At 31.3% G+C, this 15,436-nt stretch overlaps 1 protein-coding gene across 5 annotated transcripts in view; it reads right to left on the bottom strand.

Annotated features, from left to right (window-relative positions):
• Noa36 (zinc finger protein 330 homolog Noa36) overlaps nt 1-15,436 on the bottom strand; it is a 47,212-nt gene that overhangs the window by 7,547 nt on the left and 24,229 nt on the right. For 4 of the 5 annotated variants that reach the window (XM_076503451.1, XM_076503453.1, XM_076503452.1 and 1 more), the window contains 5 exons: nt 14,413-14,483; nt 12,393-12,472; nt 6,876-7,002; nt 4,626-4,730; nt 1,330-1,376 (listed from right to left, as the gene is read on the bottom strand). In XM_076503451.1, coding sequence (XP_076359566.1) covers nt 1,330-1,376; nt 4,626-4,730; nt 6,876-7,002; nt 12,393-12,472; nt 14,413-14,483 — 430 coding nt within the window. The remainder of the gene's footprint in view (nt 1-1,329; nt 1,377-4,625; nt 4,731-6,875; nt 7,003-12,392; nt 12,473-14,412; nt 14,484-15,436) is intronic. The other variant, XM_076503455.1, reaches the window with a different exon arrangement.

The raw sequence follows: 15,436 nt of genomic DNA, 5'->3' as shown, positions 1-15,436 counted from the left end.
ATGTGAGGCAGAATTTTCCACTCTTGTCAATATAAAAACAAAGAATAGGAACAGATTGGATGTTGGAGATGACATGAGACTGGCTCTAACAAACGCCGCCACAATTTCAAAGCTTGCTGCTGAAATGCAACATCACGGCATCTCACTAGCTGGGTTGGATAGCTGTTCAAACCTATGTTAATATTATTTTAAGAAATATATGTTCTTTCTGTGAATTCAGGTTGGACCAATGTGATTTAATTTGCTAATAAATAATTACAGAATTTTTAAATATATATTTTTTAGATGTTTCTTTCCCTTTTCTTCACAGAAAATAAAAGAAAAATTAAGCTGCTGATAGTAAGTCCTAAGTAGGGGGTCACATGGGTTTCAAACTTTTAAGTAAGGGGTCGCGAGTGACAAAAGGTTGGGAACCCCTGTGCTTGACCATTCACAAACAAAAGTTAAGCTTAACTGCAGTGAAAAACATCCTAGAAATTCATGTATGTTAAATCTTTTTTTTTCATCTGACAACATAAAATTATTATAGTTTCAATCAAAATAAAATTATATAAGTACTTTTGCAGTAACAGAAAATTTTCTGATAATTTTAATTCTTATGTGACATACATCAGATTTGATTAAAACGATTTTCCCATAATAATAATAAAAAAAATTTCCAACAAGTGAGTTATACATAATACATGTTCAATAAAAACTCTAATATTCAACTACTACTACTAACACTAAATGATGCCCCAAATGTTAGATTATATGATGTTTGTAGAACAAATAACTGCATGGTTAATGTGATAAAAGGGTATTTTTATCAAAGTCACCTCACTGTTATCCAGTATTGTTTGTGCAGACAGTACACTCATGTTGAAAGAAAAATCATCAAATAAATGTTACCAAAGCCCAAATGTTCTGTATATTTTGTAAGAGAATATAACTGATAATTGTAACATTGATTATCAGTATTAAATGTAGGACTAAAGTATTAAACACGAAACATGTATCAGATTAAAAAATAACATTATAAGAACATGTACAGCAAATATAAACAAAATCAGCAAATCAGAAACCATTAAAAAGTACAAAGACAAAAGTGTGATGATCATGTCTTAACCTCAGTTACAGTTAATTCTGTGCTTCTATACAGATGAAGAAAACAAGTATTTTTAGTCTTTGTTTCATATGTTTTTTAGAATAAACATAAAAAATAGTTAAAATGTCTAAAAAATACTTTTCTCCTTTCAACAAGTATTTTAGTTAATACTTTATGAAACTAACCAAATTTAAAGAGTTTAGCACTTTACAATTTGAAGTTGAATACCAATCACAACTTACCTTGCACTTTAAACAGGAATATTGACCTAGTCTGTTGCAAGATTGACCTACATCACAAACAAATTAAATTTCTTAGAACAGCTCACAATTTGATTAAATGAAAATAAAAAAGTTATGTTTAAAACTGAGTGAATTAAAATTGACAATAAATTTTTCTCTCTGAAGGAACAAAACTTTTTCTGCTCATCTATGTTTTCACAGGTAAGGAAATATAAAAAAAAATTGCAAAAAAAACCTCTGACAAGAATTTTTTCAAAGTTTCACAATGTGTATTTTTATCAGTTACAAATAATCTGAAAAACTTACTTCACGTGACTGTAAATTATATACATTAAACTTTACAGTGGCAAATGAATAACAGAAATAAACCTGAGGTACATTTTAGCAGCACCATTTATGTACTAAACACAGTTAGTGCACTGATTTTATTCCAAGATACCAGCAACAGAAATTCAAAGTACCTAAATGAACCAACTTATTTGCCTCAAAGAATCATATCTGTGAAAATGAGATTACTCAGTCATGAGTTTGACCTCCCTGATAGTGAAGCGGTTTATGTATCTGCAGGCACACCTGTGATCAGTCTGCTGATAAGGGGAGGTTCTATTCTACTTCTCAGTCAGTCATTGCAATACTAGGTTTCTGCAATCAAATTGTGGGTTAGGTTGTTGGTGTTCAAGGAGATCCCAAAGGTTTCTTATGGGATTTAGATTATGATGTCTTGCTGGCTTGTCTATGAATTTTATGGCTTCTTGTTCAAGGTAATCTATTACAACCTTGGAAATATTACACTATAAACTATCTTGCATTAGCACAATACCTGATTTGACAACTGAATGGAATGTGGAGAGCAGATCTACTACTCAATAAGAATTGCAAGTCTGTTCTTGATGGTACCTCTTCATTTCTTACCTGCACATGAGCTGTCAGGAACATGATCACATCAAGCAATGCTGTATTAAACACCTTATTCACATTGGACTTCCCAAATGCAAACCCACTGATTGCTGCATAGAGACATGAAAACCTTGACAAATCTGTAATTTCTGGTAATTTTGATAGTTGTCCAAACAAATTATATAATCAACTATGTGGCTGAAGCAAATCTTCTCAATGTCAGAACACCTTGATGATGCCTGTTCTCCCATGAAGTATTCATTAACAACCATTCTACTGTCCAAAATCCCTCAGTGGCTAATTAGACTTTTGATTTTTACAAAGATATTGGTTATTTTTGTAAAAAGGATGATACAAGTTTTTCTTCTACAACAAAAGAGTAATTGTGTGATGCAAGAGTGGTAAGGTGTTTTTCTTAATAACAAGAAACCCACTTAAAATAAAAATGTACCCATATCAGCCACTCTGAGATACAAAGTGTGTTTTTGTTGAAAAGTGTATGTGTATGAAAGAGTATCTTTATCAAAGAGGTAGACTACAGAATCATACAAACAGTATGGTAACACATATTACTTAGAAACATACAATGACATACAACATAACAATCATTAGTTTGGTTAATATAGTGCTTTATTATAATTGTAACAGATTTATTGTTATGCATTTATTTCAGATTGATACATATGACTAGTATTGTTGGATGTGTATTGCATAAGTCCTGCCTGTTATTCAAATTTGTAGAAGGTTCTTGAGAGTAAGAATCAATAATATCATTTTATGAAAACACTAGCATATCTTCAAATATTGTTGAACATTCGAGAATCTCACTTAATTGATATAAAAGCTAGCTGAGACACGATAATATTGTTTGGCTACTACAGTCAGTATACTACAAGTCTCAGAAGCTATAATTGTGATTAATGGTTAGTAATCAGGAAACTACAGAATTTTGACCAGAAATGTTTAAAGATATGAAACATTATAAACCATTTAACTTTATACATTAGTATTTCTATGAGGACATTAAATATCTTCATCAGTAAAAAAGTCAGCTTGCAAGCAGCATGAGGCCAGCCATGAAAAGACAGTGTTAGCTTGAGTGAGGTCCAACAATATCAACTTAGAATTAATTTGCTCATCATGGACCATCAATAAAATATTCAGTTCTAGACCAGATAGAAGACTCAGTACAGTTTGTGAAACTCTTGTATATAAACCAATATTTGTAATAACTGTTATTATAAATTGTATTGTTGTTTGTATATTTGTGTTAAAAACGAAAATTGTGTGTATCAATCTTTTTGGCAAATATAAATGCTATATATTGACATTCATTTAATTAACTTTTAAGTTCAAATTTCCAGCTATTTGAAATCTTAATAAGTAACATGCTAAATTAAGTTTTTTTAGGCATTAAACTGTGATACTGGGATCATTTCAACTACAATCTTATAACATTTTATCTAATCAAGTTAAATGAAAATAAGAAATATAGAAACATTAGTTGAGTCAAAAGTACAATGAAAAAAAGAAAAAAAATCTCTTATTTTTTGCTATAATTTTTTCTATAACTGCTGATGAAAAAGAAAAAAATTTTAATTTGTAACCATAACCACTAAATTACCACAAATTTGTTATTTTTAAGTAAGACAAAAATAAATATAAATTATTCAAATTTACATGAAAAGTTTTAAAGTTTCACTAAATTACCACAAATTTGTTATTTTTAAGTAAAAGACAAAAATATATATAAATTATTCAAATTTACATGAAAAGTTTTAAGTTCGGATTTGAAATGTCTTCACAATAGCTTCCAAATTTTTTATATTCACTTTCCACATTATTAACTGGTAAAATGATAGTGAAATGTTTTATACCAAAATCATTGCACTTTCCAAATAGATGTGTATGTTACTAACAGCAGTCTTATTTAATTATATTAAATAAGAAATACTAATCCTTTTATATGACTTTGTCTAAATTACAATTCTCTATTTTTTTTTTTTCTGACAAAAAAGATAATGCTTCTGAAACAATTTTAACCATAAATTTGGTCTTCTCATATTGTAAGTGAACATTTCCATAATATAAATCTTTAATTGGCTAAAGCCAAATTATAAAGTTTACAATCTAGCAAAATGATGTAATAATGTACAAAGCAGAGAATAAAACAAGTCATTCTATGTGCTTTTACCATTGCAAATGAATGATATGCAATACTGTAAAAAAAAAGCTGTGAATTAGCTTAAATAGAACAAAATATTAGCCAATACTTCCTGAAATTAACAGTTCATTTTCATTTTTTTCTATGGTGTAACAAGAACAAATGAACAAAGAATTTTCAAGTCAAGCTTTATACATTTACCTCTATGTGAAAAGAGATTAAATTAAAAGCTTACATTTCAAGGTTTCACTTTCTAGAACTTGGCAACTTGCCTGATGTTCAAACTGGTCATCTTCACAGAGAAAACCATTACAAAAAGAACACTGGAAAACTCGTCCACCTGTCCAAGAAATACACCAGCTACATATTACACACTTCTTGTAATAATATTGAATTTTTTAATAACTAATTAGTTAGAACTGAAGTATTCAAATAGGTTACTTCACTAAAATATTTTCAAGAGAAACAATTAAAAAACATGCTTGTGCAGGAACAATAAATCTTCATTCAATACATAATTAGACACAAGAAAATATCCAAATGTTCAAGAAACATATAAATAACTTGTCACAAATACAAAACTGAAAAAAGATGTCTAGATACATACACAATAAAAAAGTGTATATATATATTGCTTCTCACACAGAGAACTATTAAAAAAAATATTTATTTATTGTCCAGTCCTAAAGGAAATCTGTACATGCAAGTGTGTAAAATAAATAAAACTTTCCTGTAACATATATAATATAGTGAACAGTTCTATATCCAGCATTTTACACAATAAAATGCATACAATATACACACCTTACTTATTTCACACAGTTATGAAAGGTGTGCGTATGTAAAGGAAATTTACACAGTATTTGTATAACAAAGAGAACAGTAAAACAAGGATATTTACACTGAAAATATACATGCAACTTAAAATTTAAAAATCAGACATTTTTTTATAAATGTGGACTTCCTACCGAGTTCAACTGTTGTAGCACGGTGTCTGATTATATATATATAAACAATCTGCTTACCAACAAACTGAGGCAACATAGGTCAAAGAAATGAACTAAACAAGTTTATTTTAATATTAATAAAATGTATACATATATAAATTTTCTTTACTTGACAACACTGGTAATCATACTCAGATCCATAACAAAACATTTATCTTTTCAATACATGTTGTAAAAAATACATTCAGACAAGAAATATATTTTATTTTTACAAAGAAAACCCTGAAAAACATTTATTTTTGTTTGAAATATCTAGTGTTAAACCTTAGCATACGCCTGTAAGTTTTGTAAGTAGTTTTGCATAACAATTTCTTATAAACATCATATTTTAGTATAATGCAATTATCTTGGTGATTAATCTTATAATTATTTGTTGTCAGTTTAGTCACTTCATAGTATTTTTGCAAAATTTTCATTTACAAACCAGATTTTCTAGAAAAGGAGAATACTAGAGCTAGGATAAATATTGGAATATTTATGGAATATGCAACTCCAAAATTCTAAAACTAAACAGAATATTTTAAGTATAAGTGAAAGAAGTCAAGAGAGTTTTGAAAACTCAAAACAGTCTTTATAAAGATTTGACAAAAAGCTACTAAATACTACCATTTTTCAAAAACTTTCTGAGATTATTGAATTGGGCAGTTGTTTTGGTTCACTGCAATGTGTAAATGTTTAGGTGATAACACAAGTTTTGTGTAAAAAACTTATGATTGACAAAACATGACTAGGGATACGTTTAAATTACTTGGAGAAAAATAGTTTGATTTTGTTTTTATTCATATATAGAGAAAACAGCAAGCTATACATGAAGTAATATAAACATGAAATATATAAATTTTACAAAACTCGTATGAACATGAATCATATTAATTTAATACAATACTCGTTAAATGTAGTTTCTATTAATTTCAATATTTTTCTCAGTGTCCTTACTGAAGGAAACAAAATAGTAACAATTTTTACTTTAAAACATGAATAAAAATACTGATTAGGTCAGAAATGTGACAAAATCAAACGAAAATCCTTGCTATCAAGTCAAAATTAATAACTTCAAAATATTTACTTCTGTTGACAAGCATTATACTAAGATAAAACAGACAGAAATTTCTCACCTATTTCTGTAATCTATTTTAAACACTCTGACTGATGTGTAAATTTCATACCTATTCAATGTATTTAAACAAATGTCCCTGAATGAATGCACAGAAACATGCATCCTACAATAATATTACATTTTCTTTAATAAATAAACAGTTAGAACTGACGTATTCAAGTAAGTTACTTTATTAAAATATTGTAATTCTTAAGCTAAACATATTAATCAATTATATAAATCTTTATTTCCTAAAGAGAATATGAAAAGTTAAAAAAATAATATTTTATGGGATTTTACTTTCTATGTACAATTCTATGTTCACAAAGAAGAGAGATTTGCTTTTTAACCAACATGGATGTTTATCTTCCAAGCTACTCACCATGATCCCAGACACTTCGATCACACTCAATGCAGGTTGCATCCTGAAGAGGGCAGGCACAGGCGTGAGTGGTAAGGCACTTTCGGCTATGACACACCCAAGCTTCACAAAAATCACAAATAGCACCCTAAGATTAGATATTTGGAATGTTAATGCTTTACATTAATAAAGTGTGTAAAAATTAATTGTACATAAACATACATAAAAAGCTAACATGTGCATGAGTTTCAGAAGAAGTATTTCAGTGAACAGTAGTTTTCACATAAAAAAAATATTGTAATAAAATTATACAATATCATGTGCACCAGATAAAAGTTCATGAAAAACTACTATCAGTGGAGAAAACTATAAGAACATTTGAAATTAAAACTAGTTTCAATACACTAATGTCCTCCTCAAAAGACATGAGACATATACAACTAATTCCTTAAACATCAGGATTTCTATGGTTTGTTTCATTCTAAACATAATATTGATCATTTCAAAAGCTAAGTAACTATGATTATGAAATCCTGAAAATTACCAAGTAGGCCAATAGTTTTCCATGCTATCATGAACACAAGTGGCTAGAAAACAGCCCATTTGAATTCAAACCTATTCTTTACAAATCCTATATTGAAGACATTTTCTTGATGTTTCGACATTCAAGCCATGTTTCCAGTTTCTTTCTTATCTTAATTCCCAATATCAAATTCACATCCAAACTCAAAGATGATGATTCTTTACCATTCCTAGACGTGATTACCAAAAAAGGTAATTATTTTTCTATCTCTTTATATCATAAAAGAACTTTTACTGGCCTCTACACCAATTTCAATAGTCTTATCCCCAACTTCTTAAAATATAATCTGGTTATATTGTTGTTAAACAGAATTTTTAATATTTGTTCTAACCATTTTATTTTATACATAGAAATTATCTTTTAAAATAAGCACATTTTAAATAAAGGTTACACTACCAATTTTCTAATAAAGGTTGCACACAATTTCTCATACAACGAATTTCAACCACCAGCCAATGTAGACACTGTCCCCAAATTTCCTCTAAATTTTCACAAGTAACTCATAGATTGTGTAGTATACATATAAACATTGTTTTATTCATCCACTTACCACTTTTTCTAATAATTAAATAAACTTGATTGATTGATTGATTGATTTAGTGTTTTATGGCACAAAGCAGCTAGACTATCAGCACCAAACATCTGGTAAAAAGGTAAAAATAAAGTAAATGTGGTAAAATACATAAAAGGAAATGAAGGTAAAACAAAACATCATTGAAAAACAGAAAAAGTATAAAACCAATGTTGACACTTAGTCTACAATGTCAAGAGAGAAAGCAGAGTAAAAGAAGTTGTAAAGTTTTTACTCTAGCAAAATGGTAATGATCATAACCCACCAGGAAGACTAACAGATAAGTTCAAGAACCACCGTCAGTCACCTGAAGTTGGTCTTTCCAGTCCTGGTTCCAGGTTATGTGTCATAGCAGCCATTATCAAAATGTAAAATAATAGAAGTTTTAAAAGACACACAGCAAAATCGTAATAATGAGTAGCCAAATGTCCAGTAAAAAGGTAAAAGTCAAGTAAATGGAGTAAAATTTGTAAAAGTAAATGAAGGTAAAAAAAACAGCAATTAAAACAGAAAATTGTGTAAAACCAATGTTGGCATCCAGTCTACAAAGTTGTAAAGGACTTCCTGTAGAAGAATGGTAATGATCATAATCCGCCAGGAAGACTAACAGGTAAGTATAAGAATCACCGTCAGTCACCTGAAGTTGGTCTTTCCAGTCCTGGTTCCAGGTTATGTGTCATTATGGCCAGTACTAAAAGATAAAGTAGTAAAAGTGTTAAATGACATGCAGCAAAAGTGTAATAACAACTCGCCAGGACAACTAACGAGTAGTTCAAACGGATAGTTCAAACAGCAGCGTTAGTCACCTGAATTTGGCCTTTCCAGTCCTGGTGTTGAGTTATTTAATGTTCTGGCCATTTTCCAATGTCAAATTGAACTTTAATGACCATTAAAAAAACTAAAAACTTTATCAAGGTGGACAGTGTCACCATCACCAATAACACTGTCCAATGCTACAGATAAACCCTGGGAAAAAACATGTTTAAAATATTGCCGTCGTTGAAAATCGTAATGATGGCAAGAAAGTAAAATGTGGCTGATAATGATTTGCGTGTTACACAAACTACACATTGGTGCATCAGTTCCAAATAAAATAAAACGATGAGTTAAAAAACTGTGACCAATGCGTAGTCTAGTTAGAACAACTTCCTCCTTCCAAACTTTACTGTTTTGAATATCAGTGAGAACAGAGTGTGAGCCAACGTGTAGCGATTCCAGGGCCTGTATAGAACTAAGCGAGTCAGTATAAATAGTGCAGTTGGAGTACTGCTCAGCTGCAATATGATCCAGGGCAAGAGATATGGCATACAGTTCAGCAGTGAACACAGAAGCTGTAGAGGGGATTCTGCGTGCAACTACTGAACCGCAGCAAACCATAGCAGAGCCCACTGAATTACCTGATTTGGGACCATCTGTATAAATGGGAATGGAATGATTGTTTGAAAGATGTTCATTAAATAAAAGACGGTACTTCCAATCTGGAGTATCTGCCTTTTTCAGATGACTGAAAGAAAGGACACATTTGGGGGCTGTAATAAGCCATGGTGGGATTGGCTGACCTGTGGAATCTGCAATGTTATCCAAGGACAGACCTAATTCATCTTGTGCCCAGATGCGAAGGCCAAACGGAGCAATGGCAGATTGTCTGTTCTGAAAAAAGTACTGCCCACCGAGGAAGGAAAACACATCCCCAGGTGGGATGCTTTGTTAAGGAACGAAGTTTCGAAGAATGTTGTAAATATAGTTGCAAACTGCGAAGGTGCAGAGAAGGTTCACGAGATTCAACGTATAAGCTTTGAACTGGAGAGGTACGGAAAGCCCCAGTGCAGAGTCGAAGTCCTTGGTGATGAATGGGGTCCAGCATCTTTAAGGTCGAGGGTCTGGCAGAGCCATAGACCATTGATCCATAGTCAAGTTTTGATCAAATGAGAGCACGATATACCTTTAACATTGAACATCGATCTGCTCCCCAACTGGTAGAAGAGAGGACACGGAGGATGTTCAGTGCTCTTGTGCATTTGACCCGAAGCTGCTTTAAGTGTGGTATAAAGGTCAGCTTACGGTCAAAGATAAGCCCCAAGAACTTGGTCTCAGGGACCACTGGCAGCGAAACTTTACCGATATGAAGTTCAGGATCAAAGTGAATACCCCGTTGGTGGCAAAAGTGCATGCATACGGTTTTAGAGAGAGAGAAATTAAAGCCGTTCGCCATAGTCCACTTCAGTACACGATTGAGGGCAGTTTGTAGTTGTGCTCAATATAGCGCAACATGAGATGTGAAAGTCGTCGACATACAGCCCATTCGCAATAGTGAGAGGGAGTTGTTCAGTGATTGCATTTATCTTTATACTGAAAAGTGTGACACTCAAAACACAGCCTTGAGGGACTTCAAGTTCCTGTACAAAAGAACGGGAAAGTGTCGAACCCACACGAACTTGGAATCTCCTGTCCATTCAAAATTTTTTAATAAACATGGGTAAATGGCCATGTAACCCATATGTAAGGAGGTCTCACAAAACGCCATACCTCCATGTTGTGTCGTAATCCTTCTCAATGTCAAAGAATATTGATACAAAATGTTGGCATTTGAGAAAGGTTTCTCTGATTGATGTTTCAAGACGAATTAGGTGGTCGGTGGTGGAGTGCTGTCGTCGGAACCCACACTGGGTGGGTGAGAGGATGTTGTTTGATTCGAGGAACCAAATAAGACGAGCATTAACCATCCTTTCTAAGGTCTTACAGAGACAGCTCGTCAAAGCAATTGGACAGTAGTTTGAAGGAATCTTGGGATAATTCCCTAGTTTAGAGAAAGGTAAAATAATAGCCTGGCGCCAGGCATCAGGAAAAACATTCTCCTGCCAGATCCAGTTAAAGACAATCAGAAGGACATCAAGAGAAGCAGGAGATAGTGCAGCATGTCATAGTGTACATCAGGTCCAACAGATGTACTGGCAGACCGATGAAGGGCCATTTTCAGTTCCACCAGTGTAAAGGGACAATTATAGTCAAAGAAACAGTCAGTTCGAAAGGAAAGAGGTGAATGCTCTGCCCGAGTCTTGATGGCCAAGAAGGTGGAGGAACAAGCAGCAGTGCTAGATACCCGGCAAAAGCTTTCACCTAGAGTATCGGCGATGCTCCGGACATCAGCCACCTTCTGACCATCAGAGAGTGAGATTGAGAGGGGGACAGAATTGTAGTGCCCATTAACCTTTCAAATCCTGTCCCATATGATTTTGGAACCGGTGGTAGAAGATATGCTAGTTGTGAACTTAATCCAAGATTCCTTCTGGCTTTGACGTCTTACCCACCTAGCATGTGCACGGGCCCATTGGAAAGCGACGCCGTTTGAAAGTGTGGGATATCTACAAAAAATATCCCAGACCCGTTTTTGAGCCTTCCGTGCTAAGTAACAAGCAGGATTCCACCACAGATGAGGTTATCGTGGAAAAGGTTTTAGGAATACACTGAGCAGCTGCTTGTATAATACAGCCAGTTACCGCTGCCACACAAAATAAACTAATGATTATGTTATGCTACAATTGTAGTAACAATCATATTTGTAACACATTTTTCAGATTTCACTGACAATGAAATAATGTAATCCAAAACATTCAAACTTAAGTAAAATGTTGTATGTTTTGCCAACCATCTTTATCTTCATTATTTCCCAAGTAAGAGCTTGTTTAAAGGTGAAATATATGATCAACAATTACATACTGAAGGCCATTTACATATATATATACACACAAACACATGCAAATTTATATATAGACACATCCATATTTAATTTCTAGAGAAAATATACATAAAAAGTGAGTTTAATACACATTTTGCATGAGTTAGGGATACAGCAGCTTGCATTAACTGGAAGCTGCTTTTAACTGTGTAAGTATCTACATGGTACTAAATATATTTCCACAGGGTCTCAAGAATAAATAAAACAAAAATTAAGAGTAACAAATACTTTTACTTCTTGGTTTTAAAGTCCACGTCATGCTTTGTCGTAGCTTACAGAGTACGTATTTCTTCTCAATACTGACATTATGACAGTTCACGCAATGTTAAACATCCCTCATGCAATATCATTTTAGTGTACACTGACTGACAGACAACATATTACTGTATAGTGGTGCAAGCGGCTAAAACCTCTGGCTCCCCTTTTGGAGAAATATACCACTCCTAATATAAGTTGCACAGCCTTTCATAAGAGAAACTAAAAATGTTGAATTTTATCTGGTCCAGTATAAGTGATAAATGTTAAAAAGTAAAACTTCATAAAGAATGAATAAACATACTTTGCAAAGCTCTTACATCATTAACTATATATACTAACTGTTAGTTCAAAGTAGTTTATTATTTCCTGTAGAAACAAAAGCAAACTTACTACCATTCCCAACCCAGTGCTGTACACACCAGGATGCTTTACTACACAATCTCCTGTCTTCAATAAACATTTTGTTTTACCTGTAAAGAAATACATGTTGTACTTTTAGTTCATAAACACATTTGTCATGGTCTGCACATACATACACTCCATTACATAATACTTAACATTTCCTAAAGAACTTGTTACTAATGTGAAGGAATGAAGAAGAATATAGATGTCAAATATGTCAATGTAAATGCTTGCCTTTCTGGTGAAATGTCAAGAAATATTTCTTGAATGCCACATGCACAAGTGATTTACCAATATTCTGAAATATGTTTCAATAATAGCCTATTGTAGTGGCTCTACCAAATTAATTTCAGTTTTCTCTTATTCAAAGTTAAAATGTTCCCTGTTAAACATTTTTAGGCTTCATATTATATATATATATGTATACAATAATTAGAAACTAAATTCAATATAACCAGAAAAGCCCTAAAGAGAATAATAATTTTGTGATTATGGTGGGAAACAGAATATTTATATTTTTAACGTCCAGAAGAAAGCAGAACATAAACAATTTGTTGTGCTAAACAAAGGAACTACAGTACAAATGGTTGTGTTTGAAAATATTTTATTTCTTCTACAGAATATTAAAGCTTAATTTTAAGTAATTCACAAAACCATCAGTCAATTCCAAAATAACAGAGTGAAAGCCCAGTAACAAATTTATCACATATTCAATGGCTTAACCGAGGTCTACTTATCATAAAAGATTTATGGTTCAGGTTTGTTAAATTAGATGATATACTTCCAAACAATATTATCGTGAATATGAAAAGGTGGAATTTAAATCCTAGATTAGTCCTTGAATTTAAATCCTAGATTAAATCCTTGATAACACTATATAATTTACAAGTCATAAGCATGTAGTAAGGCTTTTATCATCTTGTATGTAAAACAAATAGAAAATTTGTATTAATGAAATATATTTGTAGATGTATAATATGTAGATAATGATTTTCACAACAAAATGCATGAGTATATTTTTTCAAAGACTAAATAAGACTATGTTTTTTTTAATAAGTCAACTCTCATTTAAACTATTTTAAATCTAATTTGTAGACTTTATAATTGAATGACCTACCTTATTGGACATTATTTTAAAAAACCCAAGAATCCAATTATTCTAATGAATACAATTTTCAGTTAATCTTCCAAGTTAGATTTCCTATGTTTTGTCAATTACAATACTTTTATTCACTATAACTGATACAGGCATATTTTATTTTGGTAATTACCTTTGTGACACATTACTAAATCTAGTTCTTTGCAAAATAAACCTTTCTTATGTCTTAAAATCTACACAAACTTTTCTCAACCAACTTCTATCCTTTTGATAAATAGATTTCAAGGACATTTACCTATTTGATATTTACATTCTTTATTTCACTCCAAAAACAATTATGTACTATGATAAAAATAAATAAAAATATGAACTGCTTAATACATTTTCAATTTATAACATGTTATTAGACTATGTATCTCAGGTATGGGTATTAACACTTTTACTGATAAATAGAGAACAGCATTTCAACCTTCCTAGGTCATCTTCAGGTTAACAAAAAGAGAGTTTGCAACTGACTGTTGCTGAGCACATCTTGGAAATGCGAGTTTCTTGTCATCAAGAGTGTTATTAGACTAAATACATCAAACTAACAGATGTAAGTTGTGTGTGTACATATAATGTAGCCATCTCTTATCAATGCTTGACTATTTAATATAAAGTCACTTTAACTTGATTTTGAAGCTCTTCTTCAATGAGATCAACCACCATCTTATGACCTACCACTTCAACCCAATATGTTCTTTTTAGGAGCCATATCGTATATATTTCTCCTCCTTTCTTTTACAATATGAGTTGTACAAATGACAAGTACTACGTAGTATGCAGTGGCTGTAATTAAATTATTTGGAAGACATTACTCATTATATTTAGTATTTATATCTTCATGTGATTCTACAGATTTGAACTTACCACATTGAGCACATATTGGAAGTCGCTGAAGAGATGAACAGAAATAGCAAAATGCTCTCGTCTTCTGTCGTCTTTAAAATGTCAACCAAAATTACTTCAATAAAAGAAACTAAACATTGTAAAGAGTTATTTGGCACTTCAGTTTAATATATAATATAAACAATTTAAAGTATTAATTTAGCATCATTAAATCTAACAGAAGAAACCATAAATATTCTAAACTTTAGAAAATTGTATGTCCTGAAATAAATTATATAATGGACAAAGATTCTAAAATATCAAGTATCAAACCTTTTAAATTTTTATTACTTTACAATAAGGTTGTGATCAAATCCGAAAAAAAAAAAAGGTTGTGAGAAAGCTTAATATGGTTTTATAGCTTAAAATATAAAATGAAGTTTTGTACATGTATGTCATCAATGTATATTTATAACAAAATTTTTAACTTATCATTATAATGCAATTTTGTAGTTCAAAATATCAAAATGTTTCACAATAACGTTTGGTAGGCATTTCTGTACTTTAATAATATCTATATTATGTACATATAGAATAATTCTGACAATTTACCAAAACAATGTTTACTTTTATGAATATTCATTTTTCAATACCAACAATTTTCTAAAATATCCTGCACAATATTTAGGAATGAAAACTGTTTAATTATGCCTAAAAGGATTCACAAATATTTGGCTACGAATGAAACAAGAACTTTACTTAGTGTCGTAAAATTTCATTCTAATGATCTTACTAATATGATAGTGAAAACAAAAACAACAGTATTTGTTCATTGTTAACAAACATATGCTGTAATACCTATACATGTACTGTTAAGTTATTATGAATTTAAGTTACTAAAGAGTATTTGATTAACTACAATAAAACTTAACATGTGTACCAGCTTGTTTTTTCTCTGTTTGTGTCACTTCCAATCATACTCCAATATCAATACAAAAAAAAACTTTCACTTTTCAAATTTTATTAAAAGTAGTTCATTAAAATCAGAGGGGTTAGATAAAAGTAT

This window comes from Tachypleus tridentatus, chromosome 6 (genome assembly GCF_004210375.1).
Source record: "Tachypleus tridentatus isolate NWPU-2018 chromosome 6, ASM421037v1, whole genome shotgun sequence".
Lineage (NCBI taxonomy): Eukaryota > Metazoa > Arthropoda > Merostomata > Xiphosura > Limulidae > Tachypleus > Tachypleus tridentatus.
Note: the sequence above shows the minus strand (reverse complement) of the source record. Positions and strands in the feature narration are given on the sequence as shown.